At 41.0% G+C, this 22933-nt stretch overlaps 1 protein-coding gene across 5 annotated transcripts in view; it reads right to left on the bottom strand.

Moving 5' to 3' along the window:
• Window positions 1-7079: 7079 nt before the first annotated feature.
• The window catches only part of LOC134346702 (uncharacterized), a 54019-nt gene continuing 38165 nt past the window's right edge, over window positions 7080-22933 (bottom strand). For 2 of the 5 annotated variants that reach the window (XR_010017996.1, XR_010017994.1), the window contains 3 exons: window positions 16279-16316; window positions 9242-9320; window positions 7080-8296 (listed from right to left, as the gene is read on the bottom strand). Coding sequence is in view for 3 of the 5 variants with exons in the window: in XM_063048259.1 (XP_062904329.1) it covers window positions 8279-8296; window positions 16279-16316 (56 nt within the window). In the remaining 2 variants the exon portion in view is untranslated. The remainder of the gene's footprint in view (window positions 8297-9241; window positions 9321-16278; window positions 16317-22933) is intronic. The other 3 variants (XM_063048259.1, XM_063048258.1, XM_063048260.1) reach the window with 2 other exon arrangements.

Raw genomic sequence — 22933 nt, forward strand, 5'->3', positions numbered from 1 at the left:
GGCAGAAAATGGTTCGGCACAGCCAAGAAGGGCCAAAAGGCCTGTTTCTGTGCTGTAGTTTTTCTATGGTTTCTATATAATTGAATTTCCCCCAGAAATTTGAGAAGGAGAGGCTAAAGTCAGATGTATCAGTATTACAGTGGAGTAAAGGGCATTACAAAGGCATGCAAGAAGAATTGGCCAGAATTGATTGGAAAAGAACACCAGCAGGGATGACAGTAGAGCAACAATGGCTGGAATATCTGAAAGCAGTTCAGAAGGCACAGGATATATTCATTCCAAAGAAGAAGAACTGTGGCTAACAAGAGAAATAAAAGCCAATATTAAAGCCAGAGAGAGGGTATATAATAGAGGAAAGGTTAGTGGGAAGTTAGAGGATTGGGAAGCTTTCAAATATCAAGCGAAGACAATTTAAAAAGTCATCAAGGTAAAGATGGAATACAAAAGTAAGATGGCCAATAATATTCAAAAGGACTACCAAAAGTTTCTTCAAATACATAAGTTGTGAGAGTGAATATTGTACTACTGGAAAACGATGCTGGATAGTAATGGGGAACAAGGAAATGGCAGATGAAATTAATAAGTATTTTGCATCAGTCTGCACTGTGGAGGACACGAGCAGTATGGTGGAAGTTCCAGGTGTCAGGAGTCATGAGTTGTGAGAAATTACCATTACTAGGTATTTGGGAAAACCTTGAGAAGGTCTGAAGGTAGATAAGTTAACTGGACCAGATGGTATGCACACCAGGGCTCTGAAAGAGCTGGCTGAAGAGATCACGGTAGTATTAGTAGTGATCTTTCAAGAATCAATAGATTCTGGAATGGTTCTGGAAGACTGCAAAATTGTAAATGTCATTCCACCCTTCAAGAAGGGAGAGAGGCTAAAGAACAGAAATTATAGGCCAGTTACTCTGACCTCAGTGGTTGGGAAGATGTTAATAAAATAGGCTGTAGTCAGCAGGGTTTCCACAAGGGAAGCCCTTGTCTGATTAATCTGTTGGAATTCTTTGACGAAGTAACAAGCAAGAAAGACAAAGAAGAATCAATGAATGTTTTGTATTTGGATTTTCAGAAAGCATATGACAAGGTGCTACACAAGAGGCTGCTGAACAAGCTATGAGCCCAATGTATTACAGGAAAGATTCTAGTATGAATAGAGCAGTCGCCAACTGGCAGGAGGCAGAGTGGGAATAAAGGGAGTTCTTGTAGTTTGGCTGCCAGTGACTAGTGATGTTCAACAGGGGTCTGTGTTGGGTCCAATTCTTTTTACGTTATGTGGAATTGATAGCTTTGTTGCAGACTTTGCAGACTCTACAAAGATAGGTGGAGGGGCAGGTAGAATTGCGGAAGTAGAGAGGCTAAAGAAGAACTCAGACCAATTAGCAGAACGGGTGAAGAAGTGGCAGGTGGAATACAGTGTCAGGAGGTGTATGGTCATGCCTTTGGTAGAAGGGATGAAAGTGTTGACTAGTTTTTCTAAATGGAGAGAAACTACAAAAAAAAACTGAGATGCAAATGGACCTGGAGTGCTTCTGCAGGATTTCCTGAAGGTTAATTTGCAAATTGTGTCTGTGCTGATGAAGGCAAATGTGATGTTAGCATTCATTTCAAGAGGACTAGAATATAAAAGCAGGGATGTAATGTTGAGACTTTATAATGCACTGCTGAGGACTCACTTGGAGTATTGTAAGCAGTTTGAGGCCCTTTATTAGAAAGGATGTGTTGAAACTGGAGAGGGTTCAAAGGAGGTTCATGAAAATGATTCCTATGCCCAGTTGCTCAATTTCCCACCATTTAGGACTACTTGGCTCTGTTAGAACATTGAGCTTGCATTTCTCAAATATGCTGTATATCTGTATGTGCTGGAGTTCAAGTTTGTTCTCACCACTTTAGTTGATAGATTCACTTCATTTATTTCTTTTATTCCTTTCCATACTCTCCTTTCTGCTGCCTCATCCGCTGGTCCATTTCTACAGCTTTCAACTGTGACAATTTTGCAGTGGTTTTTACATTTCAGTACAGCCACTACTGATGCCAATTGCATGATCTGCATTAATTCTTGTACCAGCTGGCCATTTTTGTAAGAAATGCCCATTGCCCCATAGATTTCCATAATTGTGAGCTCCAAAATCATATTGGGAGTCTGTGTAGATGTTAATGATTTATTTTTTCCTTTTTCCATCTTAAGGACCTCAATCAGGGCTTTTAATTCTGCTTGTTGCGGAGGTGTACCAGGAGCCGTACTTCCTGATACGTGCACATCATTTTCAGAGATAATAACTCATCCAGACATTTAACATCTTCAACCATCCAGCTATCTTGCAATTTGCCACAGTTCTTTTTCTTTTCTCATTTGTTTAATTGATGCAGATATACTCTATAGAGGTTTTACTGACTGTAATTTGTCACAGTTCTCCTTTTCATGGAAACATAGAAACATAGAAAATAGGTGCAGGAGTAGGCCATTCGGCCCTTCGAGCCTGCACCGCCATTTATTGTGATCATGGCTGATCATCCAACTCAGAACCCCGCCCCAGCCTTCCCTCCATACCCCCTGACCCACGTAGCCACAAGGGCCATATCTAACTCCCTCTTAAATATAGCCAATGAACTGGCCTCAACAGTTTCCTGTGGCAGAGAATTCCACAGATTCACCACTCTCTGTGTGAAGAAGTTTTTCCTAATCTCGGTCCTAAAAGGCTTCCCCTCTATCCTCAAACTGTGACCCCTCGTCCTGGACTTCCCCAACATTGGGAACAATCTTCCTGCATCTAGCCTGTCCAATCCCTTTAGGATCATATACGTTTCAATCAGATCCCCCCTCAATCTTCTAAATTCCAACGAGTACAAGCCCAATTCATCCAGTCTTTCTTCATATGAAAGTCCTGCCATCCCAGGAATCAATCTGGTGAACCTTCTTTGTACTCCCTCTATGGCAAAGATGTCTTTCCTCAGATTAGGGGACCAAAACTGCACACAATACTCCAGGTGTGGTCTCACCAAAGCCTTGTACAACTGCAGTAGTCCCTCCCTGCTCCTGTACTCGAATCCTCTCGCTATAAATGCCAGCATACCATTCGCCTTTTTCACCGCCTGCTGTACCTGCATGCCCACTTTCAATGACTGGTGTATAATGACACCCAGGTCTCGTTGCACCTCCCCTTTTCCCAATCGGCCACCATTCAGATAATAATCTGTTTTCCTATTTTTTCCACCCAAGTGGATAACTTCACATTTATCCACATTAAATTGCATCTGCCATGAATTTGCCCACTTACCCAACCAATCCAAGTCACCCTGCATCCTCTTTGCATCCTCCTCACAGCTAACACTGCCACCCAGCTTCGTGTCATCCGCAAACTTGGAGATGCTGCATTTAATTCCCTCATCTAACTCATTAATATATATTGTAAACAACTGGGGTCCCAGCACTGAGCCTTGCGGTACCCCACTAGTCACCGCCTGCCATTCTGAAAAGGTCCCGTTTATTCCCATTCTTTGCTTCCTGTCTGCTAACCAATTCTCCAACCACACCAATACCTTACCCCCAATACCATGTGCTTTAAGTTTGCACACTAATCTCCTGTGTGGGACCTTGTCAAAAGCCTTTTGAAAATCCAAATATACCACATCCACTGGTTCTCCCCTATCCACTCTACTAGTTACATCCTCAAAAAATTCTATGAGATTCATCAGACATGATTTTCCTTTCACAAATCTATGCTGACTTTGTCCAATCATTTCACCGCTTTCCAAATGTGCTGTTATCACATCCTTGATAACTGACTCCAGCAGTTTCCCCACCAGCGACATTAGGCTAACCGGTCTATAATTCCCCGGTTTCTCTCTCCCTCCTTTTTTAAAAAGTGGGGTTACATTAGCCACCCTCCAATCCTCAGGAACTAGTCCAGAATCTAACGAGTTTTGAAAAATTATCACTAATGCATCCACTATTTCTTGGGCTACTTCTTTAAGCACTCCAGGATGCAGACCATCTGGCCCTGGGGATTTATCTGCCTTCAATCCCTTCAATTTACCTAACACCACTTCCCTACTAACATGTATTTCGCTCAGTTCCTCCATCTCACTGGACCCTCTGTCCCTTACTATTTCTGGAAGATTATTTATGTCCTCCTTAGTGAAGACAGAACCAAAGTAATTATTTAATTGGTCTGCCATGTCCTTGCTCCCCATAATCAATTCACCTGTTTCTGTCTGCAGGGGACCTACATTTGTCTTTACCAGTCTTTTCCTTTTTACATATCTATGAAAGCTTTTACAGTCCATTTTTATGTTCCCTGCCAGTTTTCTCTCATAATCTTTTTTCCCCTTCCTAATTAAGCCCTTTGTCCTCCTCTGCTGAACTCTGAATTTCTCCCAGTCCTCAGGTGAGCCACTTTCTCTGGCTAATTTGTATGCTTCTTCTTTGGAATTGATACTATCCCTAATTTCTCGTCAGCCACGGGTGCACTACCTTCCTTGATTTATTCTTTTGCCAAACTGGGATGAACAATTGTTGTAGTTCATCCATGCATCCTTTAAATGCTTGCCATTGCATATCCACCGTCAATCCTTTAAGTGTCATTTGCCAGTCTATCTTAGCTAATTCATGTCTCATACCTTCAAAGTCATCCCTCTTTAAGTTCAGAACCTTTGTTTCTGAATTAACTATGTCACTCTCAATCTTAATGAAGAATTCCAACATATTATGGTCACTCTTACCCAAGGGGCCTCTCACGACAAGATCGCTAATTAACCCTTCCTCATTGCTCAAAACCCAGTCCAGAATAGCCTGCTCTCTAGTTGGTTCCTCGACATGTTGGTTCAAAAAACCATCCCGCATACATTCCAAGAAATCCTCTTCCTCAGCACCTTTACCAATTTGGTTCACCCAGTCTACATGTAGATTGAAGTCACCCATTATAACTGCTGTTCCTTTATTGCACACATTTCTAATTTCCTGTTTAATACCATCTCCAACCTCACCACTACTGTTAGGTGGCCTGTACACAACTCCCACCAGCGTCTTCTGCCCCTTGGTGTTACGCAGCTCTACCCATATCGATTCCACATCTTCCCGGCTTATGTCCTTCCTATTGCGTTAATCTCTTCTTTAACCAGCAACGCCACCCCACCTCCCCTTCCTTCATGTCTATCCCTCCTGAATATTGAATATCCCTGAACGTTGAGCTCCCATCCCTGGTCACCCTGGAGCCATGTCTCTGTGATCCCAACTATATCATAATCATTAATAACAATCTGCACTTTCAATTCGTCCACCTTATTACGAATGCTCCTTGCATTGACACATAAAGCCTTCAGGCACTCTTTTACAACTCTCTTTGCCCTTATACAATTATGTTGAAAAGTGGCCCTTTTTAATGCTTGCCCTGGATTTGTCGGCCTGCCACTTTTACTTTTCTCCTTTGTACTTTTTGCTTCTACCCTCACTTTACACCCCTCTGTCTCTCTGCACTGGTTCCCATCCCTCTGTTGTGAACTAACCTCCTCACACCTAGCCTCTTTAATTTGATTCCCACCCCCCAACCATTCTAGTTTAAAGTCACCTCAGTAGCCCCCGCTAATCTCCCTGCCAGGATATTGGTCCCCCTAGGATTCAAGTGTAACCCATCCTTTTTGTACAGGTCACGCCTGCGCCAAAAGAGGTCCCAATGATCCAAAAACTTGAATCCCTGCCCCCTGCTCCAATCCCTCAGCCACGCATTTATCCTCCACCTCATCACATTCCTACTCTCACTGTCGCGTGGCACAGGCAGTAATCCCGAGATTACTACCTTTGCGGTCCTTTTTCTCAACTCCCTTCCTAGCTCCCGATATTCTCCTTTCAGGACCTCATCCCTTTTCCTACCTATGTCATTGGTACCTATATGTACCATGACCTCTGGCTCCTCACCCTCCCACTTCAGGATATCTTGGACACGATCTGAAATATCCCGGACCCTGGCACCAGGGAGGCAAACTACCATCCGGGTCTCTGGACTGCGTCCACAGAATCGCCTATCTGACCCCCTTACTATCGAGTCCCCTATCACAACTGCCCTCCTCTTCCTTGCCCTACCCTTCTGCACTACAGGGCCAGACTCTGTGCCGGAGGCACGGCCACTGTCGCTTCCCCCGGGTAAGCTGTCCCCCCCAACAGTACTCAAACAGGAGTACCTGTTGTTAAGGGGCACAGCCACCAGGGTACTCCCCATCACCTGACTTTTCCCCTTCCCCCTCCTAACCGTGACCCACTTGTCTGCCTCCCGTGGCCCCGGCGTGACCACCTGCCTTCCACTCCTCTCTATCACCTCCTCGCTCTCCCTGACCAGACGAAGGTCATCGAGCTGTAGCTCCAGTTCCCTAACGCGGTCCCTTAGGAGCTGCATCTCGATGCACTTGGCGCAGATGTAGACGTCCGGGAGGCTTGGAGACTCCACGGCCTCCCACTTCCGACACCGAGAACAGCAAACTGCCCTCTCACTCATAATGCCCCTCTCCTCAAATAACAACAGAAAATGAATGTCAAACCTTCCTTGCCTCGCCCGCTTCCGCCTAAGCCCAGTGAGCCGAAGCCCTTAGGTCTTCACTCTGCTCCTGGCTCACTCCGCCGCCCGCAAACTACGCTGCCCGCTCTATGAGGCTTTGTTCCTTTTAAATCTGCCGCGCTGCACAGCCCGACGTCACACGCCTGCGTTTCCTTTCTCATTTGTTCAGTTAACACACATCTATTCTTTAGACCTCACAGTCTTTGTCATGCTGACATTGTTACTAACACATTCTCTCTTAGTTGTGATAAGAAAACAAATGTCCATTTGGTTTTCTTCTTTCCCTCAGACATTCTTTGGACCTTATCCAATGCTTTTTTAATATCATCCACCTGACATATTACATTCGAGAGACCTGGCGAATATTACATTAGAGTCGGCATTGACGGTATATTTTGTTCTGATTTCTTCAGCAGTCTTACCCAGCTGGATCATCAGAGTGCGTATGGTCAGAAAAAGTGTCATCAAATGACAGAAAGTAAAATCGGGAAGATTCAAAAGATACAAGAAAATTCAAAGTATATTTATTATCAAAGCATGTATGCATACTTTCCAAAGAAAGCCAAAAAAACAAAGAAACACGATGGAGCTCGTTTACAGAAAACATCAAACGCCAAACACGCCATAAAAAAAGAAAAAAAATCATACAAACGGCACAAAAACTGAGTGGGTAGTAATAATTTAATGAAATGTATGCAGGACATCACCAGTGGTCACTGGTGTCATAAAAGCTAAAACTATACTGTAAATTAAAAAAACAGAGACTCAAGAAAACACCAATCAGTACTGTAATCCAATAAAAACATTTCATACTCCACATGGGTAACTTATCGTTGTATAAATATGGAATTTTCTAATTTCAGGTTATTTACACCCCACCAATACATCTGTTTTCTCTCTTCCCTTGTTACCTTTTCCATCCATTATTTGTCATCAACTATCATGCACAAGCCTTCTGAAATGGCAACTATTTCTCGGTCAACACTCAGCCCTGATGCAGGATCTTAATCTGAAATTTAGACTGCTGCATTGCCTCCACAGATTCTGCTTGTTCCTCTGAGTTTGGTAAAGAGTTTACATCTTTTGCTCCATATTCTGGCATCTATAGACTCTGTATCGACTTCAGTCCTCAGGTCTACCAAATGGCAGTCGTCAAGTGCAAGTCTTACAATTACTATTCCATTGAATTTCTGTTCACATCAAACTCCAGCACAATGTGGAAAGACTGCTACACCATTTCAAGATTGATTCTCTGGTCAGAAACTCTTAGTTTGGTGAGGGTGCTTCTTATATCAGACACCTACCAAGTAATGTATCCTAACAGTGCTTTGAAAGTAAACAATACTGAAATCATACAGAGGGCTGTTATAATATGTTTCAAATAACAGTGCCATTCCATAGGAATGAAGGTGTGTATTTGCTCTATTGATAGACAATGTTTTTCCACTGGTACTCAGTACCAAAATTGATACCCTCCTGTCTTCTCCTATCATTTTGGATCTCCCCCTCCCCCTCCCACTTTCAAATCTCTTACTAACTCTTTTTCAGTTCGTCCTGACGAAGGGTCTCGGCCTGAAACGTCGACTGTACCTCTTCCTAGAGATGCTGCCTGGCCTGCTGCGTTCACCAGCAACTTTGATGTGTGTTGCTTGATACCCATCATATCCATTTTAAAGAGTCTGAAGTGAATCGGCTGCAGCACCCAGCTCTATTTCAATAATACTGAAATCTTACAAGTCTTCAGTATCCTAAAAAGAACAAAGCATATTGGTTATATGTAGAAATCAAACATTTTCCCCAATTGCCAGCAGTAGTAAACAGCACTGAACAGAGAAATGGGCAAAATAGACAGTGGGAAGTTTACAACAACCCTTATACCAGATGCATTGTGGGGAATATTCTAATAAAGACAAGCATTTTAAGAAGGGAAAACAGATATCGTCTACAAGCATTTTCTCAAATAATGCATTAGTTAGCAAAATAAAGGCACATGAAATTAAGGGTTCATAACTGGCTGGGGTAGAAATAGACTTAAGGGCAGGAAACATGAGCAAGGGTTGACGTGGGTGCAGTCACTCACAGCCCAGAGACACGCGGCAAGGTAATTTGATGACAAACAAATTGGTTTATTGATCATTACAGAATGTCTCTTGTTGCTTCCCACTTCCTCCTCTCTCAATTCCCCTTTTCCCAACCATGATTCCCCTCTCCCTGCCCACTTCCCACTCTCAACCTGCAATAGAGACCCACATCAGAATCAGGTTTATCATCACTCACACGTCATGAAAATTGTTTTTTTTTTGCTGCAGCAGCAGGAGTACGGTGCACCACATAAAATTACTGCAGTACTGTCCAAAGGTCTTCAGCAGACTAGCTATACAGTATATATGCCCAAGGATTTTGTATGTGGAAATATCAGAGCATGTTCAGATAGCAATTCACAACAGGTACGAAATCCAAGTTTCATAATTAATAGCATAGAGAGCAAAGGTAGAGATATTATATTGATTCTGGTTGTTAGATGGACTATGACTTCAGGTACTTCAAAACCACATCTTTAACAGTGGACTTCAACAGCTCTGCCTCTCTCCCTTCTTAAAGTGTGGAGAGACATTTGTAATTTTCCAGCCCTCAGAAACCATTCCAGAATATTGCAAGATCATTAGTAATGCCACCACAATCTCTTCAGCTACCTCTTTCAGAACCCTGGGCGTAGTCCATCTGGTCCAGACGACTTATCTGCCTTCAGATCTTTCATCTTCTCAAGCACTTCTGTAATAGCAATGACACTCATGTCTTCCTCATGAATTTCTGGCATATTGCTAGTGTCTTCCACAGTGAAGACTGATGCAAAATACTTATTAAGTTTATCTGCCATTTCTTTGTCCCCCATCACTACCTCTCCAGCATCATTTTCCAGCAGTCCAACATCCACTCTCGCCCCTCTTTTACTCTTTATATATCTGATAAAAACTTTTGATATCCTTTTATATGATTAGCTACCTTACTTTGTTATTTCATCTGTTCTCTAAGTAAACACGCCAGAAACCCAAGAAATTCTGCAATAAGTGTCCACAAACTCAGGCCATTGCTGTTCTGCCGTAATCCCTGCTAGAGTCTGCTTCCAATCAATCTTGGCTAGTTCTTCTTTCATTCCTTTAATTCCCTTTCCCCCACTGTAATATTGTTACATAGAATCATAGAACACTACTTCTGTTTTTTACAGCACGGAAAACAGGCCCTTCGGCCCTTCTAGTCTGTGCCGAAACTTTATTCCGCTAGTCCCATTGACCTGCACCCGGTCCATAACCCTCCAGACCTCTCCTATTTATTCTTAAAACTGAAGAGTGAGCCCACATTTACCACATCAGGTGGCAGCTCATTCCACACTCCCACCACTCTCTGAGTGAAGAAGTTCCCCCTAATGTTCCCCCTTTCACCTTAAAGCCATGTCCTCTTGTATTTATCTCTCCTAATCTAAGTGGAAAGAGCCTATTCACGTTTACTCTGTCTATACCCCTCATAATTTTGTAAACCTCTATCAAATCCCTTCTCATTCTTCTATAATAAAATCCGAACCTGTTCAATCTTTCACTGTAACTCAACTCCTGAAGACCCGGCAACATCCTATTACAGGTGTCCCCTGCGTTTCGAACGTTCGCTTTACGAAACCTCACTGTTACGAAAGACCTACATTAGTTCCCTGTTTTCGCTAACAGAAGGTGTTTTCACTGTTACAAAGAAAGGCAGCGCGCTTGGAAAAGCAGCGCGCGCCCCCGGATTCGGAACAGCAATTCTCGCCGCCATTGCTTAAGCACATTCCTATGAGCAGCCGTTAGCAAGAAGCCTAAAAGAGCTTGTAAGGGTGTTACACTTAGTGTACAACTAGACATAATTAAGCGTTTCAATCGTGGTGAACAAAGTAAGGACAAAGTGAGTTTGGCTTGTGGAAGTTGACAAAGATGATGTTGAAGAGGTTTTGGCATCCCATGACCAAGAACTGATAGATGAAGAGCTGATGCAATTGGAAGAGGAAAGGATAACAATCAAAACCGAATTCAGTAGCGAAAGTGAAGTCGTCCAGGAACTGAACGTGAGATTTTCACTGCAATGATAAAGTAGGACTTTAATTTTGAAAAGGTACATAGCTTTAGGGCATATTTGCAAGATGGTTTGAGTCCTTACAAAGAATTGTATGATAGAAAAATGCATGAGGCTAAGCATTCAAGCAAGCCTTCCACATCAGCCAAAGCAGACGACGAACCTCGACCTTCGACAGTGAGGCGGGCAGTCATAGGAGAAGATGACCTGCCTACCCTCATGGAAACAGATGACGATGAGATGACACCCCAGTGTCCCACCACCCCAACCCCCAGGCCGTGGACAGATACCGCTTCGCGGAGAATGCAGCAGTAGCCAGGAGGCACACAGCACATCTTTAAGAAAAAAGCCAAAATAAACATGCCAATTAATTAGGTGCCGCCCAGCACGTAAATGTCAGCCTAGATCAGAGGGGATTGCCGATTATGTCGCCTCTGATCTGGGCCAACATTTACGTGCCGGGCGGTACCTAATTAATTAGCATGTTTATTTCGGCTTTTTTCTTAAAGATGTGCTGGATGCCTCCCAGCTACCGCTGTACCCCTGCACGCTTCACGGATCGGTATTGGTCGGCGGCCCGGAGGGTGGGGGCCACTGCACCAACCCAACCTGCGACTCAATCTAACACACCATCATCAGTGTGCTCAGCGCTGTCTTCCCGATTCCAGTAAGTGATACGACACTGTACATACATTATTTCTACTTTACATCGGCTGTGTATTTTTATGTGTTATTTGGTGTGATTTGGCAGCTTCATAGCTGAAAGGTTACTGGAAAGAGTGTTTTTACCAACAGCGCTTGCTGAGATTTTCTGCCGAGAGCGCTTGCGTGAGATCTTCGCTATAGAGAACAGTGCCGGCAATGATTGTGGAAAAGTATTTCTACTTTATATAGGCTGTGTATTTATCATATCATTCCTGCTTTTTCTATATATTACTGTTACTTTAGGTTTTATGTGTTATTTGGCATGATTTGGTTGGTTATTTTTGGGTCTGCGAATGCTCACAAAATTTTCCCATATAAATAAATGGTAATTGCTTCTTCGCTTTACGACAACCCGGCTTACGAACCGTTTCATAGGAACGCTCTACCTTTGGATGGCGGGGGAAACCTGAAAAATCTTCTCTGCACTCTTTCAATCTTACTGATATCCTTCCTACAGTTAGGTGACCTGAACTGCACACAATACTCCAAATTTGGCATCACCAATGTTTGAAACAACCTCACCATAACATATCGACGCCTATACTCAATACTTTGTTTTATGAATGCCAGGATGCCAAAAGCCTTCTTTACAACCCTGTCTACCTGTGACGCCACATTCAGGGAATTATGTATCTGAACTCCCAGTTCCCTTTGTTCCTCCGCACTCCTCAGTACCCTACCATTTACTGTGTATGTCCTACCTTGATTTGTCCTTTCAAAATGTAACACCTCACACTTGTCTGCATTAAATTCCATCTGCCATTTTCTGGCCCGTTTTTCCAGTTGGTCCAGATCCCTCTGCAAGCTTTGAAAGCCCTCCTCGCTGTCCACAACGCCTCCCACCTTAGTGTCATCAGCAAACTTGCTGATCCAATTTACCACATTATCATCTAGATCATTGATATAGACAACAAACAACAACAGTCCCAGCACAGATCCCTGAGGCACATCACTAGTCACAGGCCTCCAGTCTGAGAAGCAATCTATATACTACTAAAACTCTCATGCTCTGTTTGTCTGTTTGTGATCTCCAATTAGCGCAAACGGTGCACTACACCGGCACTATTTTTGGTTAAATCGAATTAAAATGTGCTAACTTACAGAATGCAGTCAAAGTTCAGGGTTATATATTCGTATAAAATTGCTCACTCGCCAAAATCAACAGCCCCGCTTTCACCCGAGAGCCGATGTCAGTCAAGATGGCAACCGCAATGTGACACCACAATGCATGCACAAGGCCAGCCTCAGAAGCGACTCACGGTGCTCACAGCAGCGACACCAACCAGAGCAAAAGGGCAGGGCAGCTCTATTTCGAGTGGTCACATTCTGCTAATCACCATCAGCATGTGCAGGATTGGGATGGATCAAACTGAGACCCATCAATAAGAGATAATTAAATCTTATTGTAATGACGTACTTCGAGACACCCATCAAACCCTTTGCTGTAGTCAAAGGACAGCGGTGACTATATCACGTCCATTTAGGAGAGTGCCAACCACATCATCAAGAATAATCAGCATCCTTTGATGTTACTGCTTCGTATCTTTTATCCAGCATTAGGGTAAAAAAAAATATGGTCAGCCTCAATATGCCGCGTGGAAAGAGAAGGGGGATATCATGGTCAAGAGATGACGCCAAACGCCGTCAGGAAGCGGCAAGGAGAGGGACAGAACAAGAATTGGATGAGGCAGAAGAGGTGAAGAGACGGGGGATGAAAGGGCTGCACGTCTCCAGAATGACAAGAACAGGAACAGGAGGAGGACCGAGGAAGAGACAAAGGAGCAGAGAAATGCATGTCTCCAAGATCAGAGACAAAGAATAAACAGCAGAAGAGATGAAGAGACGGGGGATGAAAGGACTGCACGTCTCCAGAATGACAACGAGAGGCACAAGGGTGGCAGATCAACCAGAAATGATGTCATCAGAAGTGTCCTTTGTTAAACAAGTAGGAGCTATATTAGCCTTGCTATGCATTGTACTTCTTTAATAAACTGGGGGTTTCTTCTTCAATTTCCAAACCAAAGTGATACCAATAGCATTCAGGAAAATTTAATGTTCATTCTGGTCACATCAGACTGCAATACCCTTCTCTCAAAGGGTGCCCCAGTGGGTCACCCCATTGTCTAGTCATCCACTACCACTCTCTGTCTTCTCCAACACAGCCAATTTTGAATCCATGGATACCTAGTGTCTGAACCTTCTGAACTAACCTCCCATGTGGGACCTTGTCAGAGGTCTTACTAAAGTCCATGTAGACAACTGACTTTAGCTTCTCCCTCTCTAACTGCAAGATGAATTCTATCATATTAAGATCACTGCCTCCCAAGAGCTTCTTTACATTAAGTTCCCTAATCAAATGTGGTTCATTACACAACATCCAATTGACAACAGCTGATCCCCCAGTGGGTTTAATCACAAGCTGCTCTAAAAAGCCATCTCATAGGCATTCCACAAACTCCCCCTCTTGGGATCCAGCACCAACCTCATTCTCCCAGTCTATCTGCACATTAAAATTCCCATGACTATTGTAATATTGCCCTTTTGACATGCTTTTACCATCTTTCATTGTAATTTCTCTCCTACATCCTGGCTACCGTTCAGAGGCCTATATCTGACTCTCATCAGTTTCTTTTTACCCTTGCAGTTTCTTAACTCGACCCAGAAGGATTCGACATCTTCCAATCCAGTGTCACCACTTTCTCAGGATGTGATTTCATTTTTTTTAACGAACACAGCCACCCTCTACCTACCAGCCTGTTCTTTCGACACAATATGGATGTTAGGCTCACAGCCACGACCTACAATGTCTACAATGTACCTACAATATCATGCCTGCCAATATGTACCTGCATTACAAAATTATCTACCGTTTTCTGTATATGGCGTGCATTCAAATGTAACACCTTCAGTCCTGCATTCATCACACTTAACAATTTTGCCACCTTGTTGCACTTCATCTCATACAATTGATTGCAATTTTGCCCTATTATCTGCCTGCTCTTCCTCACAGACTCACTACACAATGTTTCGAATTGAATACCAACTGCCCCATCCTGAGCCCAATCACTTCAGTTCCCATCCCCTGTCAGATTAGTTTATCACTAGCAGCCTTAGCAAACCTGCCCAAAGGATTTTGTTCCCACTCGGAGTTCATGTGTAACCTGCTATTTTCGTACAGGTCCAGAAAAGATCCTAATGATCCAGAAGTCTGAAATCCTGTCCCCTGCACCATGTCCTCAGCTACTCAGTCATCAGTACAATCATCCTATTACTGTTCTGATAACCACGTGCCAGGAGTACTCCAAGTATTACTACCTTGGAGGTCCTGAGTTTCAGCCTGTTCCCTCACTCCCTACACTCACTTCACAGGACCTCTTCCCCCTTTCTACCCATGTCATTGGTGCCATTTATGTACCACAATGTCTGGCTGCTCACTCTCTCTCTTGAAAATCCTCTGCAGCTGCTTTCAAACATCCTGCACTCTAGCACCTGGGAGGTAACACACCATTCTGGTGTGTCTTTCATGGTCACAGAATCTCCTGGTCACCCCTGTAACTGTCGAGTCTCCAATGACATGACTGCATCCTTCCTGGCAGAGCATCGGAGCCGGACACAGTGCCATGGGCCTGGCTGCTGCTGCAGCACCCTGGTAGGCCATCCACCCTCCACTCGGCAGCATCCAAAGGGGCACACTTGTTGCTGAGGGGAATGGACACAGGGGAATGGGCTTCAGGAAGGGTAAGATGAAGGGACACACACCAATCCAAATAGAGGGATCAGAAGTGGAGAAAGAGCACAGTTTCAAGTTTCTGGGTGTCAAGCTCTCTGAGGATCTAACCTGGTCCCAACATATCAATGCAGTTACAAAAAAGGCAAGACAGTGACTATACTTCATTAGGAGTTTGAAGAGATTTGTTATGTCAACAAATACACTCAAATATTTCTACAGATGTACCGTGGTGAGCATTCTGACAGGCTGCATCACTATCTGGTATGGAGGCGGGGTGGAGCTACTGCACAGGACCGAAAGAAGCTGCAGAGGGTTATAAATTCAGTCAGCTCCACCTTGGATACAAAGTACCCAGGACATCTTCAAGGAATGGCGTCTCAGAAAGGCAGCGTCCATTATTGAGGACCTCCAGCACCCAGGGGATGCCCTTTTCTCACTGTTACCATCAAGTAGGAGGTACAGAAGCCTAAAGGAACACACTCAGCGATTCAGGAACAGCTTCTTCCCCTCTGCCATCTGATTCCTAAATGGACATTATACCCATGAACACTAGCTCACTTTTTAAAATATATATTATTTCTGTTTTTTTGCACGATTTTCAATATATTCAATATACATATATGGTAATTGATTTATTTATTATTTTATTTTTTCTTCTATATTATGTATTGCATTGAACTGCTGCTGCTAAGTTAACAAATTTCACAACACATGCTGGTGATAATAAACCTGATTCTGATTCTGAACCCTGCTCTAAGAGTTTACTCCCCTTACCCCTCCAGATGTTCATGACTATAATCTGGAATTCACTGATTGTAGCTGTGGTTAAAACTATATCAATCAAAGCCCATAAAAGTCAGTTATTCAGACAAATGAGAAAAAAGTAGTTTGCAAGTCAGTGGGGAATAGGGTACAGAAAGAAGTGGAATGAAACTGATGGTATTTCTGTAATAAACCTGGCATAAATCTAATGGGCCAAATGGCCTCCTTTTGCATTGTAACAATTCTATGGAACAACAGATTTTAGAATTACTTTAAATTATCAAACATTTGGTACACTTTCAATGATACTGAGCCCCCAAACCCACTCTCTGCCCGAGACCAGATTTACATCTCATTTTTATAAATACGTATTAAACTAGCCTAAAAATAACAGAGTTCTAGACAATTGCAGACATTTAGATGATAACATACCTGCTGTCTTACTTCAATGCTTGCATTTCCATTTCTGTCTATAACAAATAAAATAAACCTTTATAAATTCCAGATAGTTAACAAAGAACATTGTTTCTTTGAATGTGGAAACTATACAAAAGGTTCAGGGGAGATTTACTAGAATGTTGCCTGGATTGGGGAGCATGCCTTATGAAAATAGGTTGAGTGAGCAACTGCAGCCTGCGGCTTGATGGAATAATACATAAATTTTGCGGCTGCCTTTAATTTCTCCTTTTCCCCAGTTTAAACCTTGAATTTTTAACTTTTATTTCTCGGATCTTAGAGGGAAATAGTTGTCATCATGTCATATCCTTTAAGAAGTGGAAAGTTGCCTTTTGAACCCAGCAATGGAAAGGGAAAAACTTTGAAAGAAAAATCGGAAGACATGCCTGTCTGGGCTGAGTGTTTGAAACGTGCGTTGATGGCTCTCGACAACAAAATATACAATAACCCTTCTGAGTTGAAGTTGTTCCGACAGAGTTTTCAGACTATTGAGGGAAACATTATTTCCTTGAATACTGAGTTTAAAGAATTGAAATGTCAGATTGTGGATATTTCAACCTGCTTGGAACAGGCTCAATGTAAAATTATCGATTTAGAGGCGAAATCTCGTTGAAATACTATAAGAATTATTGGTTTTGATGAAGGTTCTGAAACTGGGAATTTATTGGACTATTTTGCTAATTTGTTTCAATCTTTGTTTCTGGATATTCTACCTCAACCTCCCGATATTGAAAGAGCTCATAGAATTTTCATATCGAATTCTCAGACCTTAAGTAAACCTCGCCCTATTCTGGTCAATTTTCTTCGCTTTAAAGTTAAAAACCAAATTATAAAATGTGCAAGAAGGGTTTTAAAATTTAACGGTTCCAAAATCCGTTTTTACGAAGATTATCCACGGGAAATTATGGAACAGTGGATCAAATTTGCCCCAGTGATGAAAACTGCTTATGAAAAGGGACCTTTTCCATTGCTTCGCTATCCAGCAAGACTAAAATTATTTCCTAAAAATTCTACACCTCATGTGTATTTGGATTCCCAAGCAGCATTGGACTTTGTTAACTCTATCGTGGAGTCGGCTGACGCATGAAGGATATTTAGGTTGCTGAATAATTTTCTGAAAGAAAGCAAACTTTGAAGATTTTTGATATGCTGAAAATTTCCTTTGACTGATGAACTATTTAAAGAAGAGGTGAACTTCTTGGTTTGACTAATGAGTGACTTTTCTGAAGTCTGTTTGGTATATGGAGTGAACTACCACAGTGGACAGATTATTAACTAGTTTGATTATCTGCTTCTTTCTTCCTTTTCTTTTATTAATTAAGTGATAGCTTTCATAGTTTATATAGACTCTTTCTTATGTAGTGAGGAGTGTTTAGAATACATAATTAGCTTTAGTTTTAAGCTAAAGGAATAATGGTGTCTCTTTCTTGTTTGAGAATACAGGTGTCCCCCGCTTTTTGAACGTTCGCTTTACGAAACCTCACTGTTACGAAAGAACTACATTAGTACCCTGTTTTTGCTTTCAGAAGGTGTTTTCACTGTTATGAAGAAAGGCAGCACAGGATAAAAAATCAGCACGTGAAAAAATCAGCGCGCGATAAAAGGCAGCGCGCACCCCGAGCAGCCGCTCTCCCAGATTCGGAACGGCATTGCTTAAACACGTTGCATTGAGCAGCTGTTAGCAAGATGAGTTCTAAGGTGTCGGAAAAGCCTGAAAGAGTTCGTAAGGGTGTTACACTTAGCGTAAAACTAAACATAATTAAGCATTTCAATCATGGTGAACGAAGCAAGGACTAAGTGAGTTTGGCTTGTGGAAGCTGACGAAGATGATGTTGAAGAGGTTTTGGCATCCCATGACCAAGAACTGATAGATGAAGAGCTGATGCAATTGGAAGAGGAAAGGATAACAATCGAAACTGAATGCAGTAGCGAAAATGGAGCAACTGCGTGAGATTTTCGCTGCAATGATAAAGTATGACTTTAATTTTGAAAGGGTACATAGGTTTAGGGGATATTTGCAGGATGGTTTGATTGCTTACAAAGAACTGTATGATAGAAAAATGCGTGAGGCTCAGCAGTCAAGCAAGCCTTCCACATCATCCACAGCAGACGACAAACCTCGACTTTCGACATCGAGGCGGGCAGTCATAGGAGAAAATGAGCTGCCTGCCCTGATCGACGACGAGATGACACCCCCGTGTCCCACCACCCCAAACCCTGGCCCCGGACAGATACTGTACCAATTCGCAGAGAATGCAGCGGTAGCCGGGAGGCACACAGCACATCTTAAAGAAAAAAGCCGAAATAAACATGCTAATTAATTAGGTGCCGCTTAGCACTTAATTGTCGGCCCGGATCAGAGGCGATGCAATTGGCACTTGCCTCTGATCTGTGCCAACATCTACGTGCCGGGCAGCACCTAATTAATTAGCATGTTTATTTCGGTTTTTTTCTTAAAGATGTGCTGTTTGCCTCCCAGCTACCGTTGCGCTGTTGCGGCAATGTATCGGGTTGGTGGCCCGGAGGGTGGGGGCCACTGCACCACCCCAACCTGCGACGACTCAGACTTAACACATCATCATCAGTGTGCTCGATATCTTCCCAATTCCCGTAAGTGAAACTACACTTTACATACATTAATTCTACTTTATATAGGCTGTGTATTTTTACGTGTTATTTGGTAGGTTTGGCAGCTTCATAGTTTACAGGTTACTGGAAAGAAAGTTTTTGCCGAGAGCGCTTGCGTGAGATTTTCTGCCGAGAGCGCTTGCGTGAGATTTTCTGCCGACAGCGCTTGCGTGAGATTTTCGCTACGGAGATCTGTGCAGGTAATCGTTGTAGAGAAGTATTTATACTTTATACAGGCGGTGTATTTATCATATCATTCCTGCTTTTACTATATGTTACTGTTATTTTAGGTTTTATGTGTTACTTGGCATGATTTGGTAGGTTATTTTTGGGTCTGCGAACGCTCACAAGATTTTCCCATATAAATAAATGGTAATTGCTTCTTCGCTTTGCGACATTTCGGCTTACGAACCATTTCATAGGAACACTCTACCTTCGGATGGCGGGGGAAACCTGTATACTGTTTAGGTTTAAATAGCGTTGTGTTGACGCATTTGGAGACTGTTTTTGCATTCCTAGTTTATTTTCAATGATTAACTAAACATCTTTTTTCTGTTTCTGTGCTGAGTTTTCTTATCTTAGGATCACGTGATTTCTTTCTAAAGGGGAGGGGGGAATTGGGAGAAAAACTTTTAAATCACTATTTATATTGAGCCGCATGCGGAGTTCTGTTTTCTTTCTTTCCTTGGGGAGGCATTCTGGCTTTTTCCTTCTTTTTTGCCAGATTTCAACCTTTTGGGATGGAGGAAGGATTTAGGGTTTTTGGGGTTTATTATAGGAATTCTTTTTCAGTTTTTTCCCCATTATAGAGCTCCGGAGCATGCGTGTTTTCTATATCGTTATACTCATCACCGCCATCTTTGATTAGCCTGCAATAGTATGCGTGTATTTTTGTGTTTAAAATGATATTCTATGGTTAATAAACAGATAAACGTTATTAGTTGGAATGTACGTGGCTGGAATCACCCTATTAAGCGAAAGAAGACTTTTTAAATTATTAACCGATTCCAGCCTGATATATTTTTTGTTCAAGAAATGCATATCAGAATGGGCGATCAAAATAGATTTTTTAAAACGTGGAAGGGTCTTCAATATCATGCTGCTTGTCAAAATAAAACAAAGGGAGTATCTATTTTTATTGAAGCTAATATTTTATTTATCCAAGAAGATATCGTCTCAGATATCAATGGTAGATTTTTAATTATTAAAGGATCAATCTGTAATAGAAAAATCGTCTTGATTAATCTATACGGACCTAATGTAGATGATCCTTCTTTTTTAAAAAATGTATTTGGTTTATTACCACACCTAAATGAATATATGCTGCTGGTGGGAGATGACTTCAACTGTTGTTTAAACCCTTTGATTGACAAGAGTTCAGCAGCTTCCGAGTGGTTCAGCATCACTTATTAATTCCTTTTTAATTGGTTATGGTTTGATAGAAATCTGGAGAAATCTACATCCTAATGATAGAGATTATTCTTTTTATTCACATGCCCATAAAAAAAATTTGTGGATTGATTATTTTATAGCTGATTTCCAATTTTTGTCCAAAGTCCAGAAATGTGAATATGATGCTATTGCTGTCTCGGATCATGCACATTTAAGCTTAACTTTTGAATTGAATAATGTTAGTAATGTAAACTTGCCTTCGCGTTTTCCAGAAAACTTACTACAAAGTTTGGACTTTGTTAAATTTATAGAGATCCAGATAAAAGATTTTTTTCTTTTTAATAATAGAGGAGATATGTCGAAATTGATATATGGGATACATTTAAAGTGTACTTGCAAGGTCAGATAATCTACTATTTGGCTAAGCTTAAGAAACAGACAAAAATAGAGTTAGATAGGATTTCAAAACAAATTAAAGACTTGGATAATACTTATGCAGTTTCTCCTAATATTGACTTATTTAAACAAAGGGTTGAACTTAATCACAATATAATTTATTATTAACTTATCCTATTGAAAGAAATTTGCTTAAATTAAAAAGTCTATTTTATGTGTTTGGAGATAAAAGTAATAAGCTTCTAGCATCCCAACTAAAAGCAGTTAGAGCTATCAGACAAATTTAAAAAATTCGTAAGGGAGATGGTAGTTTAGCTTGTAACTATGAAGATATTAATAACATTTTTCAAGACTATTACAGTGAACTTTATAAATCTCAGTTTCCAGCTGATCCTTCTAAAATGATTGCCTTTCTACAAAAGATTGATTTTCCTAGAATATCTGTTGAAGATCAACAAATTCTTGATATTCCTTTTACTGAAAGAGAAATTCAGAAAGCTATTTTTTCAATGCAATCTGGTAAAGCTCCTGGATTAGGTGGTTTTTCAGTAGGATTTTATAAAAAATTTGCTTACTCCTTATATGTTGGAAATGTTTAAAGATTCTTTTTTGTTAGGAGAGTTACCTTCTACATTTTATGAAGTTTATATTTCTTTAATTCTTAAGAAAGATAAAGACCCTACAGATTGTGCTTCATATAGACCCATCTCATTATCAAATGTAGATGCCAAAATTCTTTCAGAAATAATGGCTAATCGGTTGGAGAATATACTAGCTAAAATTATTTCTCAGGACCAAACAGGTTTTATAAAAGGACGTTATTCTTTTTCTAATACTTGGAGACTGTTAAATGTTATATACTCATCCCCCTCGAAAACTCCCCAATGTGTTGTTTCTCTTGATGCTGAAAAGGCATTTGATAGAGTTGTATGGAAATATTTATTTAACGTTTTAGAGAAATTTAGCTTTGGTACTAATTTTAATAAGTGGATTAGAATGATATGCAAAAGCCCTATTGCCACTGTGATTACTAATAACTGTAGATCCCCCTTTTTTCGACTTTCGCGGGGTACGAGACAAGGATGTCCATTAAGTCCTTTGTTATTTAATTTGGTGCTGGAACCTTTGGCTATTGCACTTTGTGAAGCTAAGGATATTCAATGAATTTCCATAAATGGGATTATTCAAAAGATTTCCCTTTATGCTGATGATCTCTTAGTTTATATTTCGAATCCTGCAGAATCTATTCCTAGTTAATTCCTAGAAATTATTAAATGAATTTGGAAAGTTTTCTGGATATAAATCAACCCTGCATCAAAGTGAATTATTTCCTTTAAATGATTCTGCTTTTATATATGATGATATTCCTTTTAAAGTTACAGATTCTTTTAAATATTTAGGTATTATCATCACTTAAAAATTATCGAGACCTTTATAGAGCTAATTAGTTCCTTTAGTGGATTTTATGAAGCAATTATTTTCTAGATGGAATTCTCTTACACTTTCGTTAGTTGGTCAAATTCATGCAGTTAAAATGATGACCTTACTAAAATTTTTATATGTATTTCAAAATATTCCTTTTTTTTAAACTAACAAGTTTTTTGATCAGGTCGACTCTATTATTTCATCTTTTGTTTGGAATAATAAAAGACCAAGAATTGGAAAATGTCATTCACAAAAAATAAAAAAGGATGGAGGTCTTGCTTTGCCTAATTTAAGAATGTATTATTGGGCGGTTATCATACGCTATGCTTGTTCTTGGTTATATTAGACTGATAAAAATGAAAGTCCACCATGGGTTGACTTGGAATTGAAAGCTGTGAAACAATTTTACTTAAGTTCGTTATTAGGAGCTTCTTCACCTGTACAACTAACCAAAATTTCTATTTTCAATATTAGTCCTATGATTAAGCAGTCATTACAAATTTGGTACCAGTTTTCTAAGTGTTTTAATCTTAAAAAATTTAACCTTCTTAGTTTAATTTATCGAAACTATTTATTTAAACCTTCACTTAGTGATCCTACCTTTTCTCTTCGGAGGAATAAAGGAATTTATTCCTTTATGGATTTGTTTCAAGAAGGCCGATTGATGTCCTTTGAAAAATTAGTAACTAAATACTCTCTTTCATACTCACACTTTTTGCAATATCTTCAGGTCAGACATTTTTTACAAGACTATTTAAGTAATTTTCCATATATACAAGATTCTGACCAG

This window comes from Mobula hypostoma, chromosome 5 (assembly GCF_963921235.1).
Source record: "Mobula hypostoma chromosome 5, sMobHyp1.1, whole genome shotgun sequence".
NCBI classification, from domain to species: Eukaryota; Metazoa; Chordata; class Chondrichthyes; order Myliobatiformes; family Myliobatidae; genus Mobula; species Mobula hypostoma.